The sequence below is a fragment of the Rhipicephalus sanguineus genome, chromosome 8 (assembly GCF_013339695.2).
Source record: "Rhipicephalus sanguineus isolate Rsan-2018 chromosome 8, BIME_Rsan_1.4, whole genome shotgun sequence".
Taxonomy (NCBI): Eukaryota; Metazoa; Arthropoda; class Arachnida; order Ixodida; family Ixodidae; genus Rhipicephalus; species Rhipicephalus sanguineus.
The window spans coordinates 9,327,730-9,347,214 of NC_051183.1; the positions used below are offsets into that span (position 1 = coordinate 9,327,730).

At 47.8% G+C, this 19,485-nt stretch overlaps 1 protein-coding gene across 1 annotated transcript in view; it reads right to left on the bottom strand.

The window, feature by feature from the left end:
• The window catches only part of LOC119401301 (tyrosine 3-monooxygenase), a 44,920-nt gene that overhangs the window by 7,085 nt on the left and 18,350 nt on the right, over positions 1-19,485 (bottom strand). The window contains 8 exon segments of the mRNA XM_037667996.2: positions 5,456-5,636; positions 6,715-6,848; positions 10,924-11,019; positions 12,861-12,987; positions 13,074-13,209; positions 13,817-13,962; positions 18,634-18,684; positions 19,110-19,177. Coding sequence (XP_037523924.2) covers positions 5,456-5,636; positions 6,715-6,848; positions 10,924-11,019; positions 12,861-12,987; positions 13,074-13,209; positions 13,817-13,962; positions 18,634-18,684; positions 19,110-19,177 — 939 coding nt within the window.

Genomic DNA, 19,485 nt, shown 5'->3' on the forward strand with positions numbered 1-19,485 from the left:
ATGCTTCATGGCATTAGATATTCAGCGTAGATATCAGCAGCCGAAAGGGATCGATGTTTAAGAAGTCGTTAATTCCGAAAGTTGTGGCTTTGTACGAAAGTAGGTGGTTCGATTGGCGCAGGTATCTAATAAGGGCGCAAAGCTTCTTTCGAAGTGGATTTTAATCCTTATTAAGGCGGCAGTTTTATGTCTCAGGCGACGGTGGCCTTGAACAAAATCATAACGTGGTCACGAAACGGTGCAAAAATCAAACCCACTTCCACCCCATGCAAGGGCAAGCTCTACAAACTGCGGAGTATTGATCCGCCTGCGTTTCCCTTGTGTTTATGTTGTGTTTAACTGCTCTTTTCTGTTCTTTTGAGTGCTTTTCGCGTGATCATCTGCTATTTCTGCTCTTTTCGTGTGATTACGTGATATTTTCTATCCTTTCCTGTTCTTTTCTCGTGATTATATGATTTGTTTTGCGGTTACCTATTTTCTGTTCTATGATCTCCTTTATACTGCTTTTCTACTGTTTTTCTGCTCCGAGCGCGGTGCGTCCAACTCCCGGCGCTGGCGTTTCGCCTCCGCTTCTCTCTTCCGTAGATCTAACCCTCGACGCTGGCGTTTCGCTGTCGCTTCGCTGGCTCGGACAGACAAATGAGCCCTTCAGCGACACTGGCGTTCACGGGCAAGCAAGCGCTGGCGTTCCTAACGTGCATCCCGCTCGGCTTATGTGTATCAAACGAGGGACCTGCATGACGCCAGCGCGAGACATGAGACGACGACGGGGCGGTCCCTTAAATTGCTCCACAGTTAAAAAATATCGCGTCATCTCTCAAACGTGGTTCGAGGCGCCCGAGGTGCACGTTCACTTCGTCCTTGTGGCGTCCACGTCATCAAGCGTACTGACGGTTACGCAATGGAAGGCGCTCAACCAGGGCCTAGTGGAATGCGTGTTAGGCCGAAGAAGCATGCAACGGCAGAGGAGGCTCGACAAGCGAGAAATGTGGCCAACCGACTCGTCGGATTCTGGCGGGGCGTTTCGGCTTTCATTGCATCGACCCACAGGATTTCGCCATCGAGTCACTAAAGCGATTGTGTAATACCCTTGTTACACGGACATCCTAAACCTCGGTTAGTGTAACCGCGGTTCGCTTACGTTACACGGTATGCGAAACCGCGGTTATGCCGCTAACCGCGGTTGTACCAAACCGAGCTTGGCGACCTAACCGAGAAAATGGCGGCCTCCATGGAGGACGTGTGTACGCCGCGAGAGTACGTGAAAAACACGTTCAAGAGAGTTGCTAGTTGGGCAAGTTGGTACATACTTAGTTAACTACAAAAGAAGCCACAAAACGTCGAAAATCGGAAAACAGCAGAGCGGCAGAAAACAGAGACAGAGCACAGAGACGTGGCACTAACAACTGGCGTATATTTCGGAAAAACCTCCCGCCTGACCGTACGACGCATGCGCAGATGACAAACAAAACCAAACATCCCAAAAAGCACACACAGCTAATCTAAGCAGATCACCTCTGTGCTAGAAACAAAAATTCTTTCCTGGTAAGATAAACAGAAGCCACACTGCTGTTTTCCGATTTTCGACGTTTTGTGGCTTCTTTTGTAGTTAACTACGTGAAAAACGAAGGCATTGGACTGCACGAACCACAGAAAGCCTGATTAGGCTTTGGGAAAACAATTAGCATCATCTGCGGAGCACCTCAAGGAATGCGAAAGTGGACGCGGCAATAACAGCCGAGTTGAACGCCGGACTGCCGCCAGACGCAGAGCCATTCACGCCAAGCAAGTCCGCTTTAACCGAGGTCGCTTGTGCGCCGTGTAACATCGGCGAACCGTGGTTCAACGCGGTTAACCGTGGTTGGTCGTAACTGCGGTTAACTTGCCTGTGTAACAAGGGTATAGAGACGCTCTTCGGCATGTCGAAAGAGTCTTGTCTTGAAACAATGCTACACGCCGAATGCGCCGAATCACATCTAATTGTCCAACGCATATGTGCCGGGTGAAAGGATAGTATATACGGCTTTCTAATCAGTCGAGAGGCGACCGGTCGCAGGGCGCTGTTGTCGACCGTGACTTGACAATAACACTTAGCAGATAACAAATACATAGTCTGCAATCCAGCGTGGCAAGGGACTGGACGAGCAGAAGCGCTGCTGTGTTATGAACAAACGTATTTATTCATTCTCATCCATCCCCATTCCTTTCCCGAGTGCGCTGTATCAGCTGAGCATGATGACGCATACCTCACTGCTTGTCCTGTAAGCAACATCTTGGTAAATAATGAAGAAGCCGCCAGAGCTCAAGGGTGCGCGGCCGACTTCAAGGCGGGAAGACGTAACTATAACGCTCAACGTTAGTCGTCTTAGGCGAACGTCATTGGACGTCTTCATCCAAGCCCAACGTTTACTAATTGCCGTCCGCCAATTGCACGTTCACTAATTAACTCTTCTTAGTGAACCTTCAACATTCAACCTTAATTACCTCACCTGCTTTCATTATCATCATATATACGCGCTCTCATGCATTCACTCGCTGTTGTATGGCTTTCGCTCCCCATAGACGAGCTTTTTTGCTTCGCTTCTCCCACGCTGGCTTTTCGTTCGAGGCCACGTTCGCATGATCCACATAAGGCTTACGCCTTAATAGTGCGAACGACGCATCGAAATATCCGCGCATAATGGCATTTTACCTTCTCTCTAACGATGGCACGTTTTATCAACTCACTAATAGTCTTTACTTACAGCGAACGAGAACGATAATTCAAATCAATTGAGGGCGATTTTCTTTCCTCTGTGGTTGTCATTTTCTGTCGTTAAGAACGAGATAACCATCACTGCTATAAAAAGTGAAGGTATTGCTTTCTGCTCATCGCCACATTTAATGACTGCGTCTGCAACGAGAATGGATTGTGCATGAGTTCTTAATGGTGCAAATTGTACCGCAAAATATCTCCTTGATATTTAACAAAAAGCCATCCGCGTCTTGTGATGCTTCTTTTCTGCCCAGTTGGTCAATCACAGTCTTACTGGGCCAACGTCGATGATCCGCCCATTCGGATCACGTTACATACTAAAAAAGGATAAAGAGGACACACTGTTCCCGCTCGTCCAATCTGAAATGACTGCTGCCCTTCGTCGACCAATTGGCGGAACCTGCGACCTTCGCAGAGGTGGAAAAAAGAAACATAACCAAACAAAGCGTGCCATACAATGGGAATGACGTCATGGCAATCCCATTGGCAGACCCGCTAGACTCGAATCACCGCTATGATGTCGCCACTCTGGTTTTATCGCTCTGGTGTTATCGCTCTGGAGTCACCGCTCTGGAATCCACCACTCAGGAGTCGCCGCTCCGGAATGACCGCTTTCACACTTTCGTGTGAACAAATGTGTGCAGGGCGGGAGAAGTGTCTGTTCTCTAGGCGCGTAAGAGTGCGTTGTAGGATACGCTGCGATCCGTGTGTTGAAAATGTAGCCTATATTCAATTTCTCGTTCTAAAATGTCGAGATAGGAACAGCATCTGCAAGTGGGATGGTATGCAGGGATGACACTACTGTTGTGTTGTTGTCTCGTTTATGATTTTTTTTTTTCGGTCTTGCATTTATCGCGCGTGTTACATCACAAACACCACACCATACACAACAGTGTAGAAACAACCAAACGCGTTGTTATTCAACAATTCAGTAGACGACACGTGACAAGGAAACTACTTTTCCAAGTAATCATCGAATGACTTCAGCATCGGAGTTTACCGGTTTAACTCTCTGTCTTTAAGTGATTGTATAGTCCGAAGTTCTAAAAGCTAAATGAAGCACGTTCAGGGAGCCAGTTTAGGTGCTGCATTAACATCTGGTAACGGCGTCAGTTAGTGAAGGTGCCTGAGCAATCACTTCCACATGAATTCACTGCGTGTGTCATTTATTTCGATCTATTTAATGACTGTTAACAAGGTGCAGCACGATTGTGCGGTTAAATTTAGTTACTATTTTAATATGACACGCGTGGCATTTGTCTCTCTCTAGCTGCTTCTTATTTAGATGTCACTGCTTTTGGCGCCCTTGTAGCTACTCAAGCCGCTTTAGCGCAGCTTTTACTTGCGCCGTCCTTCATGTACGACACATGAAAAAATATATTCAGTTAAATTATTGATATTCATGCAGAAGCGCCCGCATTGTGAAGACGAAGTTTGATGGAGACAAGCTGTCACTTTTCAACGATGAACGTTTATTGTGCACGGAAAAGGTTTTATTCAGCACGACACGCGAACAGCCGGAAAGTATACGGCAACATCGCCACTTCCGCTGCGCACAATTTGTCACAGAGGGTGTAGAACAACGGATTTCCAAGTAGGCACGAATATCTCTTCTCCTTGGCTCACTGCGAGAAACAAACTCCATGCACTTTCGCGGAAACATCGCTCAGCAACAAGTTGTGATGTTGAGTGCGGTTTAACCGCACTATCTTGTTTGCTATGACAATGATGTGCACTATTATTGATATAATTTATGTGGCCGTAAGACTGACCGACAGTGTACTGATACTCTGTAGATGAAATTATGTTCTCTTCGAATTACGACATTCTTTCGCTGAAACTTGGTACATAGCTTGAGAGGCAGCAAATCTTGGCAATATTTTCAATGTAAACACATCACCCATTTATAATGTACATCATGAATGTGCTGTTATATGTGGTTACTATTTTAATGCGACAAACGTTCGTGGTATTTGTCTGACCTTTCTTGATATTGTCTTTTGCCGATATAATCTAGCAAACCGAAAAGACGAAGTCAACTGTAACTCTACATTATATTTTTGATGCCATAATTCTGAAGAGAGTTGCCACTCCATGACGTCCGAAGACGTATATCTATTGATACATGCGTATTTCTCATCATTATTCTGCTGAGAGAACGACCACATGAGCGTACTTGACAAGGAAACAGAGCAATGTTTCGCCCTCGCATTACGGTTGAGCAAAGTTGTTTAGCAACAGAGCACATATGTCGAGCACTTTCGAGTTGCCGCTCTAAAAGCCTGCCAATGTGGCGCAGTCTGTGGCTGCACGATTTTAGCGCACCTTTCAGTGAAATAACCTTGACTGCTTGTTTTCGTTTTTCTTTGCTGGAGCGGGGGGGCTGTGCATAATCAATGAACTTGAAATGTCGAATTATCGGTTCTTGCCCCCCTTCCGCATAGTGTTTACGCCTGCCTTTTTCGAACCCTTTCCAACTTCCTCAGCTTGCTGTCACACAAAGACAACAGTCAACGACATCCCGGATGTACTGGAACACGGAGAAGGTGAACACCTCGGAAGTTGGAGAACAAACGTGTTATGGGATCAAAATTAGAACAGAAAGCAGTCGGGAAGCGGAGCTCCAGAAGGCAGAATACATCCCGGAATCAGAGCTATAACACTACAACTGTAATCGGTCCCAGGAGTGAAGGGGTGTACAGTTGAGATCGCAGCTCGCTACTTCATCTTTCCGAGGGCGCTGGTCAGGGCCTGTATCTCGGATCGCAGCGAGTCGACGACACCGAGCAGCTTCTTCGGTGTGTCGAGCACCGTCACGCATTGCCGGTGTGGATCGTAGCTCACCTCGAAGGGCCGGAAGTTGGCACGGGCCACGTACTGCCTGCGAGATCGATAATATCGTACAAACAAAACGAAAGGAAATGAACACCACGAGCGCACGTGGCTTTCTCGTTAAGGCCGTGCCTCATCAGAAGAAAAAGAAATTTGGACGACTTCTCATCCTTACATGCCTTCATGTTTTCACAAACTTTTGTCTTGTTTCGATGTGGACATGATGAGCATACGTGAGGAAAAACATGGCGCCATTAAAAAGGCTAGTTTCGATTAGTAAAAAAAACGTCAGTTGGCCGTCAGCGCGCATTTCTGTATTTTTTCTCTTTTCTCGGACCCACAACAACAACAAACTATGGTTAGCCGAGCTCGGACGGCCCAAAAGCCTATAGTCTTCCGGACTAGAAGGTCCGACCACAAGAACGGCTTGTACTTTTTTATGAATGAAAGTATGAATGTTTATTCCAGTGAAATACATGAAATATTATGGGCGAAGCACTTTAGGGTCTCGGCGTGCCGGCGTGCACCGTCGTCTGCTATCGTGACCGTCCATTTGCTTGAGCGCAAGAGAGGGCGCCACCGCCCGAGCGCTCGCCGTGTGGCGAGAGAGAGCGAACGGCGCGCGTTGATTATGGAAACGCTTTTTCTGCGATTGACGTTGAAATACCAGCCCGCAAGGAACGAGAACACGCCCTCGCCCAAGAGAGACAACGCCGACCCAGGCAGCGTCTGCTAGCGAATTTCTTGATTGAAAAAACCGACTGCTCGCGCTGCACAACCGTTCACCGGCCACTCCGTATATATAGGCACTGGACCTTGACCTGAAATGTAGTGCCGGTGCGAGATTTCTCTTGTACTTAATTGAAGAATAAAGATTCGCAGCGTGCACGTTAACTAAAAGCGGATTGTGGGTCTCTGTGTCTAATCTTTCTTCTGTCTCTCATTGCCCATTAGCAGTGATTTTGCTGTGGGAAACACCGGCGCACACTGCATGCTGCGCCCCTCCACAGGTTTCACGTTAGTGAAGCTGAAACACCCTTCCCTACATGCGTCGCCCCTCCCCAATTTTTTACGTCTCTCTTTGCGCTGTGTAGAAACAATTAGAAACCGATGCTGCCGATACGAACCTTAATTTTTCCCTGGCTTCGTGAAAGCTCTCGGCGAGGAAGTAGGTGTCTTGGTACTCGAGGTCCTGGTACTTCTGCACCGCCGTCGTCTCCGGTTCGAAAGGAAGGATGGCCGGCTTGCCCGACAACGCGTGCTGCGAACGTAGTACGGCATTTACTGCACTCTGGCATTGTTTATTTTTAAGCCGAAACACTACAGAGTTTGTGCTGGGTACCCAAGCGCCTTGCGTATCCAAGTTCTTCCGTTCTTTTGTATTTTCCTTGCGGAAAGCTGGTTATCAGGAAAGCGCGGGAAGAGTACAAACGGACACAAGGAGTTTGGCACCCCTACCGCTTGCCGGCCCCGACGCTAAAACTCTCTGTGTTAGAGGTGTACGTAGAGGCGTCAGGTTTTTTAAAGTGGTGGTGCCACCAAATATGTGGCTTGCGCGTTCATTGCTGTAAGCGTTTCCTATAGCTCCAGGAAGCATGATACACGCACCAAGATTCGTGTATTCTCGCTAAATAATTTAATATCGCCTTGTTATGAGGACAACTTTCGGTTCCGGTTTCTGGGCGCCGAGGTTGGGCAGTGACGTAGAAGTGTAGGGGGCTTGGTCACGTGACCACACAAGGCTGTGACGCACTTAGCCAGGAAGCGATCGAAACTCGGCGAGAGCACGGCCGCTACATCCAGCGGCCGTAGATGTAGCAACCGATGCTTTGCGGGTGCGTACGTTGCGGAGCTGGCGGATGTCCGGAGGTCACTCACGTCACTACAGCAGATCTGGTGTGACGTCACTGCAACTTTCGTTGCCCCTCCTATAGAACTACGTCAGAGTTGGCGCGCTAGCGACGGGTCTCGATCGGGAGAATGGGCATTTAGGTACACTTTGGAAGCGAACTATAATATATTCTAAACGTTTGCTGTGTCTGACCCTTCGTGTGGAGTGTCCTTACATATTGAGGAAACCCACAACAGGCTTGTTATAGCCTCGAAATTTGATGGCGCCACCCCTTTAAGTGCCCACTCTGTTACGCCCAGAACCCATCCGAAATATCTCAGTGACAGTGTGGCTATAGCAGGGGGCCGCAATCGCGAAATTTAGTCCCGCAAGGGCCGGGACAAAGACGTTTGATGCGGGGGGTGAGCAACATGGCACCTAACGCTGCCATTTGAAACAACGCATTTCTCATATCTCATATATGAATAATTTCTGAAGACGATTTGGCGTCCGGATTCGAGAAACATATCGACAGTAATCTCCAGAATTACTCGCATCTGGACGCCGATACTGAATTGTAGTGATATTGTTCCACGATTATGTTTAAGCACATGCTGACCCCATGGGGTGCCTCACGAAAAAAATTCTGTCCCGTCTCTGCCGAGCTTTGCTCGGGTCGGGACGCAATAGACAAGTAAATAATGCGACTACCATTTAGAAAAGGCACAAACATTTTATTCCTTGTGAAGCCGCAGGCCGCTAGCGAAGCGCCCGTGGGCCGCGAGTTTGAGATCCCTCGTATAGATCAAGGGAAGTTTTTCGGCGGCGGCATCGACATGTGGCGCCGAGTGATCTTTATCGAAGACCCATAATCTAGTTGTATATCACAGAGCGGAGTCGGCGTAGCATACATATATCGGATATGGCAGAGGGCACGGAAGTACTTAGTTTGATTACAGGGAAGCGTCTGACAAATAAATTTCATAGGATGCACTGGCACTCGCAAAGCATCAGGTTTTCTGACATCCACCTGTTTTCATACATTCTGCCCAAACCTGCGCGGTGAAATATTTTTTCGAACGAGTTCCCCTACCAATTAGTTTATTTTTTTAATGATATGTTGTTAGGAGATGTTGGCGCTTTTATACAGCACCGGGAACTCCTTTTCACATATAATAAAGTTAACGAAAATCACAGCAGTGAAAAAAAATTACATAAAAAGGGCACCTAGGTAGCGTTCATGTAAATTAGTCAAGCTATAAAAGTTATCGCATGTTCACGAAGTTCAACTTTGTCAGCTACGTAGTAGTGCAAGGGCATAACCACGAGGAACACATACAGGTACGCGTTTCTCAGCGCTCTGTTTGTAGTGGCGTGTATAGCAGAGTCGTCTGTACTCCGAGTAATTGTGCACTTGCACTACAATGTAAGCAAGCAGCAACACGTGTGGCAAGATTTCCTTCTGCATTTCAAGTTTATAGCGTTCTAAAGAACGAGCATCTTTCAGAAGGGTGCGACAACTACCCGAAAAAACAATTCTGTTTTTGTTGATCGTCCATCTTGGAGTAGTGTGCAGCAGCCGGAGGATATCCTTTCTTTATTTTTTTTTTTGATCGCACCGTTTTTTTTTTTCTAACTCGCTATTAGTCTTTTAAAAAATACGCTTATTCTTTTTAATGACACGAACGTTGTTAACAAAGCTCGCCAAAAAAAATCATTAGTGTGAATGACACTCTGAACAAGGGTCGAAACGCGTTGTAGAAGTAAGTTGGTGAACCTATGTGATCCCGCTTTTTCGTTCCCACCTCATCTCGCAGGAGTGTGTGAGAACAGCGGTCGATTAGAACTTATAGAAAGTTTAATATATGAGCATCCTGAGAGCAACAGATGAAAACAGCACAGCCTTGCTCACGGTTTTTGGTCATTCGATTTGTTACAGTGCTGGGGGCTATGCGTGTTCTTCTAGAAGTCGGTACACCGACGGCAAGCAAAGCCTACATGAAAAACGAGATTCACAAAATCGAAAAATAACTTCGCAGCGCATGAGCTTTCCTGCACAGCTATAAACAGCTAGCCTCAAATTACACGTTTTCACGTGCCTTTATGAACCACACAGTGATAAAGTAAATTTCAAGTGTCATATTTTACTAAAGCAAAAATACACGTCTATCGTCCAACTCGTGTGCCGTAAGCCTTTGTTCGCAACGCCACACGACGATGTGTGATTGCATACAATGCCGTTCAATATGCATGCAATGCGGCATCGCTGGGCACTCTTATTTTACTGTTATTTATTGGTCGTGCATCCTCGTTGGCCACCTCTGTTCTCCTTCGAACATTATCATAACACCTACGCAGTCTTTCAAGCCAAACAGGTAAAAATAATAAACGGCTCAAAGACTCCCCCACGTCGTCGTCGGGAAGAGCGCACGCTGACTGTTTGCATTTTCAATCGTCCGGTTGTTTGGCTCCTTTCATTCGGTTCGGCTCGAGCACGTAGTTCGCAGGGCGCACATACTCCTTCCAAGTCAAGGTCTTCGGACACAGAAGCAGCGTGATGACAATGGGCAGCAACCCTTTCGGCACGTTTCAATAATCTCGCAACGTCCAACAGGCTGGCGCAACGAAAACACTGTCGAACCCTTTCGCGCTCACCAGTGACTCACCTTTTGACAGCGGAGCTGTTTAAGCTTGGCAAAACTAAGTGGATATGCGAAGCGGGTATGTGCTAAGCATAGCCACGCGTAGTATAGTATAGAAAAGGAGTGCGGAAAGAAAGTGAGGACGAGGGGAGAGGGTAAAGCATAACATAGCCATGTCTAGTATGGTATAGTATAGTATAGTATAGTAAATAGGTGGGAATGAAAAGCGAGGATGAAGAGCTAGAAGTGATGTGAGGGTGAGGGAAAGGAGGAGGGGAGAGTGTAAAGCATAGCATGACTATGGATAGTACAGTATAGCAAGGGGGTGGCCAAGGAAGGTGAGGGTGAAGAGGAGGGAATGGCCACCGGCTCAGCTGTCTCCTCAGTCTTCGCAGCACTAGTGCGTAGCTGCCCTACATTTTTTTTTTTTTTTTTTTTTGATCGGTTCTCTCTGAAAAAAGAGGCGTTGTGTGCTTTCTCGCTTCCCGCGGGAATTCGTGGCGCAGCGCCGTGAAGCTCCGAGTTGGGCCTGAGTTACCCCTGTGGTGTTTGTTCGAATAAGCCCAGCTCCCAATAACTTTCTTTTTTTCAAAGGTGCGGCTTACACCCATTCTAGTGAAGAGACAAAAACTGGCCACGTAAATATTGTTGCACGGGCACAGTGGTTCGATTTGTCTATTTGGGCACATACACAGCGACGCATATTCAGTGACCCAAGTTGCAGCATTAGAGAGATTAACTTTCCGCAAAGCCGGTATATTCGTACGTGCCTTTCCTTAAGCGTAGCATTACTTAAGGCGATCTCTAATCCAGCTGCTCACGATGCCGGTGATGGAAAGTAGAAAACTGCGGTCGGCTCTCACCTTGAGTTCTCCAACCGAGGAGAGCAAACCAGCTCCGTAGGCCCGGATCTCGCCTGCTTGCTTGCAAAGCCCGAACTCCACCGTGAACCAGTAGAGCTGCGGAGAGGCACAGGTGGAAAACATTCTACTATACTCGGTGCATGATCCACCGACAACACCTTGGTGAACTCACCCTTCACCTCTTTAAGAGCCTGAAGCACCAGAGTAGAGCTTACGATAGAAGGTTCGAGGGGCTCGTTTCTTTGTTAGACATAACTAATGAAACCGACAGACATTTAAGCCAAGGAAAGCATAGGGAACAATACTCATTGTTTTTTCTAACTGTAGTTTTTTTTTTTTTTTTGCCCAAATTGAAAAGAATTAAAGTGGACGGAAAATCGCCCTTTTTGTCGGTGGATCTGAACCCACAACCTTCAAATTACGCGTCTGATGCTCTACCAATTGAGCTACGATGGAGGGCGCTCCCTCGTCCACTTTGTAGGGTATTTATGTGCGCTTAATCCCTGGGACTGTTAGCCAGCGCCACTCGTAAGCAAGGCGGCGAGTGTGGAACACTCTTTTTGCCAACTCGAAAATTGCGGGTTCAGATCCCACTTTGGATAGGGTGAATTTTCGTGCCCTTGAATTCATTTCAGTATAGACCAAAAATCATTACATTACAGTTTGAAACAACGGCAAGTAAGGTCCCCTACGCTTTCCTTGGGCTAATTGTCTGTCGGTTCTAATTAGGGCAGAGCTTCTACTGCGTTAAGCACAAGAACAAGCGTACGCTTTAATAGAGAGTTTTAGTGGCGGGGTTCCCTAGCGGTTAGATCCCCAAGCTCTCGCGGTCTTTTGTGCTCTCCCCGACTTCTGTTCGCCAGCTGCCCGCGAGCGGAGTACAAAAGAACGCAAGAGCTTGGGTGCGCAAGCCGCTTGTGGACACGACACTAAAGCTCTCTGTTAGACCGTTTTAGAATGCTGTTCGCAGCGTTAGCCTTCGTGGGGTACGATACGCTATTTTCTAACTTAACGTGGGTACCAAGAGGATTGCATATGACGCGTGCGCAATGGCGACAAACACTAACGCGAAGCTTTGCGTACCCTGTTCTACAACTGTCTATTAAATAGTTTAAGTACTGCGTACGTTGCGTACCTAAGAAAGCCACTTCTCGCGTAGCGTAAAGCGTGTGCGCAAAACTTCTGCTCACGCGCACTGTGCGAACCACGCCGTTCTTGCGTAAGAAACGCCACTGCGAACGCAATATAGGAGGAGGGAGGAAAGTCAAAAAGAGAGGTAACCAGACGGGAAGAAAGGGGGGTCCACCAGACGCGCGTCCGGTTTGCTGCCCTAACGCAATTACGCCGTTGATGTTGGCACGCCCTAGTACGCCACGTAAACTCTTTCCCTCCGCACTTAAGTTTTTCCATTCATCGGACCTCTCATCGCCAATGTACCGCTCGGACATGCTAAGATCAACTGGACCGACAGCGCATCCCTGTTGTATGATTTATGCCAATTCGCATTAACATCGTAATTCACAAACGCAGTCCCACATAAAAGAATGATCACAATTCGTTCACCTTAATTTGTGGCCATGTAAAGTATACAAAAGCGTTAAAATATATACTTTACAAATTTCGGTTGCATCGTAATTAGTAAAGTAATCGCCTTATCAGTAATTTCTTTTTCTCAACTAACCACGTCTGGAAGGAAGATCTACCGTGCCACAAATGTTTCTTAGCCTATCCGTTAACCTTCTCGTGCCTAAATCATAAGTTTGAGATATTCAACTCGGCATAGCGTGTATGGCACGTAATCATCATCAGCCTGACTACGCCCACGGCAGGGCAGTGGTAGCGTCTAGTGCATAGGGCATTGAAGGGTTATCCGCAGACTCCTCGAACACCCTTCATCAAAGCCAGGTGAAGCAATAGCGTGATTATTCATTGCAAACCGTGGCCAGTTTCTCGATGTCCTCGTCAGCGATGCCGAGCGAGGCGAGGCCGATGTCCTGGGAGAACTGTGCGAACCCTGGGTCGGCGAACATGGGCACGTGGCCGATCAGCTCGTGGACGCAGTCCCTGCGGATGCGGGTATATATAGAGGGGATTCTAGCGAGAAAGCTTTGCAATTGTGTCAAGCATATTATGCCACGACTGCCACGTACGGCTCGGGCGAGTGATGCGGTGCCGATCCGTGGCGCATGTACTGTGTGCACTGGAACACGCGGAAGGCCAGCGACGCCAGGAAGTCACGTGCTGTCAGCAGACCCGAGGCAGGGCGCAGTGTGAAGCCACTGCGACCTGTGACGAGGCGATGTGAAACGAGTCAAGGTTATGACAAGTGTCTCATGCACGCAAGGGCCACGCCCACGATAATGAGCGGTGATGGAGCAACGGACATTGAAATGCATACAGAATTAGGGAACGTGGGTATAAAGAATTCTGAAATATGTCTGTACAAAGGTACAAGGTATTAAAGGCGTAGAAATTACTTCCTTGAGAGGTGGTGGGAACATAAGCTATATGAAACAATAATAAATTAGTTCAAGCTCAAGGTGAGCTCAAGTGGTGGAGCGAACACCCCAGATAGGCGTTGGTCCCGGGTTCGACCCGCGGACCATGACGAATTTTTCGCCAACGAGGAAGCTTTACTTTCTGTGAAATCTGTATGAATTAACTTGAATAATTCTCAATCAACTTGATTACTAGTACTACTTAAACCGTTCACGAATAAATGCGTGTTTTTATGAATTCGTATGGGGCGACTTGGATATTTACCCATCCCATGTGCCCTCTTAATACGTCTTATGAGACTAATATTTAATTCCATTAAACCGCATGCATTGCCACAATTCGGAGCGAATATATCGTATCCGCGGTGCAGTGCGGGCATTGGCATTCTACTTGCGTTTCAGAAAGTTCGACACGTCGTCGAGCTGCGGGATGGCGTCCGGGCCGTACTGGAGCTCCCTCTCCAGCCTCGCCAGGGCGTCGGCGAACTCCTGGCAGGCGTGCGTCGGCACCAGTTCGCGCATACCTCTGTATACGACGCCCCTGCGACGCACGTAACATGACACTGAGCGATGTGCATCACGGAGTAGACTAAGTCGCATGTGTAGAGTACTACATGGATTCAAACGCGAAACCAGATTTTTTTAGTATAACGACTTGTATGCGCAATGCTCGAGATAACCCCGTCATGTCGTGACGAATCTGGTCTCTAAAGATAATGTTGGCTCTGATCTACGCGTTCGAGTCGAAATTACGCCAATATGACCCGAAATGAACACGGTAGAAACGAAAACATGTGCATGACTTAGCCTTAAATTGTCCTACTTCAATCCCTGAGTACTGTACATCTCATGCGTCGCGTTCTGGTGGCTCTGGTCATCGTAGTTTAAAATTTAAGTCTCGTAGATAAACGGGCGAAAAAAGAAACGATGCTCTAGAAATGTTTATTTAGACCCAAATTAATCTCAACGTTCCGGAAAATTTGTAGAAAACTCAATCGTATTGAATTAAGACTGAATGAATACAGTGTTGCGCCTTTGTCAAACCTAGCTCCTGCCCCGCCACGATGGTCTAGTGGTTATGGCGCTCGACTGCTGACCCGAAGGTCGCGGGATCGAATCCCGGCCGCGGCGGCTACGTTTTCGATGGAGGCGAAAACGTTTGAGGCCCGTGTACTTGGATTTAGGTGCACGTTAAAGAACGCCAGGTGTTCGAAATTTCCGGAGCCCTCCACTACGGCCTCCCTCATAATCATATCGTGGTTTTGGGACGTTAAACCCCCGATATTATTATTAAACCTAGCTCCCTCTCCCTTTTGACATCACTTCCCACTTTTGTGACGTGAGTTTCGCACACACACTACCGGTTTTAAGCTTGGAAAATTGACGAACTCAGCCTTGAAAGACACGTACACAAGAAGAGAAGTTTTGACGACCACACACGCTGGGACTAGCAACAGTTTAATGAAATACCAGCTACTCGAAAGAAAACCAGGACGCACATGATGTGTCATGCATGATAACGTAGAGCGGTGGGTATGTGACAAACAAACCACTACGGAAACGCCCATGCGCCTTAAAATGCCGTGCAGATAAAAACGCGGCGCATGGCACCTTCTAATTACGTTTCTCTAAAAACGTCACCTCCGTCCGTGATAACGATAAAGAAGGTACATTTACACACCGATCATGTCCATGTTTTTGCATTTGGTACGCTTCAGTTATTTCTTTCACATTTTTCACATTTTAAGCGCTTCTTGTTGACAGCGTTACAGTTCACTCGCTTCTGGTGTACACCACTTCCGATTAGAGCCTAGCTAAGGAAGGCCCCTTGGCGCGACACGCGTACGTTTAAGTTCGCTCAGAAGTTATAGTTCACGTTATTGTGTGCATTATCACTCTCACACATCGTTACAAAAAACTTGGAGGACGCTTGAGGTTCGCCTTCAAGAGTATAGAACGGGATAGCGTAATCGGGCCCCGTGCACATCGCCTTCTCAATCGCTAGCCTCGCTCCGCTTGTCGGTGCATGCCTCAACCGTGCCGCAAGGAGGAACGTCTGTGAGCATAACACTGGCCGTTTCAAACTATCCTAGAATGCCTACTGCAAGTACAGTTGTTATGTGCCCACTACGCCGTAATTATACATTTTGCTAATCAGCGAAGGGCCCACTAAGCGTACGTAAGGCAACACGCGAACCTACGCAGCTGCTCGCTTTGTTGATTGCTTCTGCTGTTGATGATGATCAAATATGTCTGAGCGCTTTGTAATGGGTGGGTCTTTAAAACACCCGCTCGTTGTGCAACTCGCATGTTTTGACGCCTGGCGCGATTCTCCACTTCTGCCACACAATATTACATGCGTTGAGGAGACCCCTGCCACTACATGATATTCATGTTGTTTTTTTGTTGTTGTTTTTCGCAGCTGTTACAAGCGATGGCATCGCTGTGTGGTTGAACACCTGCTTACCACGTAGAAGGCCTAGGTTCTATTCTCACCCGAAGATTGTTATAATTTATTTTATTTGCATCTTTACCGATTTTATGCTCACGGGCAACGCTGATTTTTCGCTCACAGCCAACGACGCCGACACCGATGCCGACATCGACACCGGAATTTCTGCGATACAAGCTCTTTAACGCTATCGCGTTAAGAGCGGTTGCACGTGGCCGAAGAAGTCATCGTTTATGAATTCTTTGTCCGAATGTAACTCCTATTATGCCTTTTTTCTCTTGTTTCAACTCTAAGCTATGCGCATGGCGATAGTTCTCAGAGGACACTAAAAATCCGCGTATAAAGTTTTAAAGTGGCTATAAAATTGCACTAAGAGCGTCGCTGTAGAGTAAGAGGAAGGAAAGGCAGGCAGGTGAACCTGGCGCGCGTCGGTTTGCTACCATACACTGGCGGGAAAATGATTAAATAGAGAAGGGTAAATGTGCGCCTGTCCAGGGCCGTACCCAGGAATTTTTTTCGGGGGGGGTTTGCGTGTAGAACGGCTGCCATTTTTTAAGATTTATACTGGCTTATTTTCGTGAATAAAACAAGTACATCGCTTACTTGTAATAATTCGATGGTACTTTTCAATTATTTGTACCCAAATAAAGAAATTGGTATGTCAACCTCAAATTCTGGTTAAAGCAAGAAATAAGTTTGGACAATAGCACCACCAAAGCCGGGGACACCGCGACCAACGGCTCCTGATGAAGTAACACAATGTAACCGCGGTACAAAAACGGTATGTATGTGTTACAAGCTGCCACTCTAGCGTCGCCAGCGCGAAGTCGGCGACGGGAATGGCAGCAGGTTAGGTCGTTCCGTACGTAAGCAGAGACAGTGAAGAGATCAGAGACGTGTGAGGGGAGGCGAACCAGAATGTGTAGGTGCCATGCCACTCACCTTCCTTGGGCATTGCCCAGTGGTAAAGGCGTCACTTTGCCCAGCGTTGACTGTAGAACAAAGGTCACTTGGAGTTGCACTGCGGCCACCATCATTTCCCGGCGGCGCATGGGTGTCCTGCTTGTGTTCGTTCTCAGGTGATTCATATAAACCGGTGCATTCTCCTGAGTCGCTACAGAAGTTCGGACGCGCTTGGCTTTCCACCAGTGCTGAGGAGGGCGAAGTTTTATCCTTCGAAGGAGGCGGTTCTTCTCCGTCCGCTTCATCGGTTCGAACTTTCTTGAAGTAAGACGCAAGACTCCTTTGCTTCGTTGTTGCAGAGTGTCTTTTCATTTTGCTGCCGCAATCCTGTGCACGCACACAGAAGTGGCCAGTGGCTCCAAAAAGACGTTTGCGACTGCTTCGACTGCCTGGCGTGAACGGCGGGCGATGTTTTCTTCCTCTCTTATCCACTTTACAGTGGCTAGAATGTAGAAGTGTGATGAACGCGCCGGCTCCCGCGTGGCGCATGTGTTTTCTGAACGCCGCTACAGCTGGTGTGCATGCAGGCCCATTATTGTACTCCAGCTGCAGCAAACTGGATTAACGCTACTTAAAGACCTTTTCACAGAAGACTCCATGGGCACTGCATACTCCCCTTAATATACGTGAACCCCCAAGAATGCACTGCCGAGACATTTGCACTCCCGTGGTACAGTCCAGAAAGGAGGTGTTGCTCCATTCCTGTGAAAAAGTCACCTTTTCACAGACGGCTCCCTGGGTGCCTGCATAATTCTCTCTGGGCTGCGCTAATTAAATAGCCGTGACCCCCCAAAAATGCACTTTGTAGGCTGTGACGTCAGCCTCTGTACTCCCGCGCACAGCCCAGCTTGGCGGCGTTTTTTCTCTCCTGTGAAAGTTGACCGCTGGTGCCGGATTGTGTGCCGGCTGTATCCTCGCTTTGTGCGCTTTGTAGGGAGGTGCATATACCTTCTGTGTACAGAAGAGGTAGATTTCCTTGCGTGTGGTTAAGGTTGTTCGAAGTTGCTCGGATATGCCAGTCTTTCAGTAGATGTCATCTTCGATGATTCGTTTCGGTGGCGAGGACTACAGTTTGAGAAAAGTTTACCCTGCAGCCTGCGTCCTCGGAATGCGCCGCTGAGTTTTTCCGCTTAGGGGTTTCGTTCCCTGGCAAATTTGCGCACGTCGTGTTGGTGTTGCCGTTGCTGTCGAACTGTTTACCTTCACAGAAGGAGATGCGCTTTTCGTAGGAACCCAAAGCCGACACGTGCGGTCCGCACAGATGGATAACTTCTCCAGCGGCAATGGACAAGGAAAGCATCTGGAATCGATAAAGGAGCTGCTACGGGGTGAAAGACGAAACAAAAAAAAAAAAAAAGACTCGAAGGAACGCGAGGGCAAAGTGCAAAGCTGTACAAATAGGGCAGGTGCGCGTGCGGGGGAGGGAGCGCTGAGGTGTTCTGGTAAAAGGGTAGGTTTGAAGAAAGGAAGAAGAGGGAAGCAATGCCAGGAAAGTTGCAGTGTAACTTTGGCAGCTGGTGGTCGCTGTGAAGGCGTGTAAATATTTTAGTATCACCCGAAAAGTTAAAGCATCAAAAAAATTTCGGGGGGGGGTCAGAACCCCCTCAACCCCCCCCTAGTTACGGGCCTGCGCCTGTCCATTACACGCCTATAAGCGATCGCTAAACCCGGTCGATTTTTAAAACTGTATCAGTGCCCGCGTCGTTTTGCTGACCTGCGACGCGTATAGGGCCACGATACGTCGCAATGATGAGGCAATGCGTCGGTCTGTTCGTTGATTCATGCTCGTCCACTTACCAGGTGCGCACTTCTTCCGGCGTGTATTCGATCCTCGGTATGGGCTGTCCCCTGCAGAGCACACGGCATCAGACTCCTCCTTCGTGTATGTTAGTGTGCTTGTTTGTTTGTGTGCGTGTAAATTCATACAAATTGTAAATATTTCAGGTGAGAGAGGGGGGAGCGTTGTACATCCCAATACCAACCATTTTGGCTACGCCAATGATGTGGTACTGTCACGAGCATCAACACGTCACCACAATACCACTAAGTCATGCCGCCTTGTTGCGTAATAGCATAAGTATCAGCGCTCGTCAGAGATTTTGATGAAGGCCAGTGAACCGGCCGCAGCGTTAGTAAATTAATTGTTTTGTTTTTTAGACGTGTATCTTCATTTTCTGATATATATATTCCAAGTTGAATATTTCTTCACAGTGCATTTCTTCTGTCAGCCTTAAGATGTGACGATGTGCATTGCAATAGTGGGCAGTGCTTACTGCTTGTAGTCGAAGGCAATCTGGGCGATCTCCTTGCGGCGCTGCCGGTACGCCGGGTCCGAGAAGCCCTGTGACAGAGCGCACCATATTCAGCCACTTCCGGAATTGAGACAAGTTACGTCAACGGAGAGCTCTTTTGTTTCAGAGGACACCGCACAGCCGACGGCTAGCGCCGCGTTGACTGCTTACCAACATAATTTCACAAATTGTTGAGTTTACCCGTTGTAACAAGAATCTGTCATAACACGCACTGAGTGCGCAGAGAAAAGCTATGATGTGCTTAGTTTCGCACACATCCTATGTTCACATAAGCAGGAAGGTGAACTTCGTCCCCCGTATGAACTTCGTCCCTAGGTTGCGGGAACTTGGTCCCTCG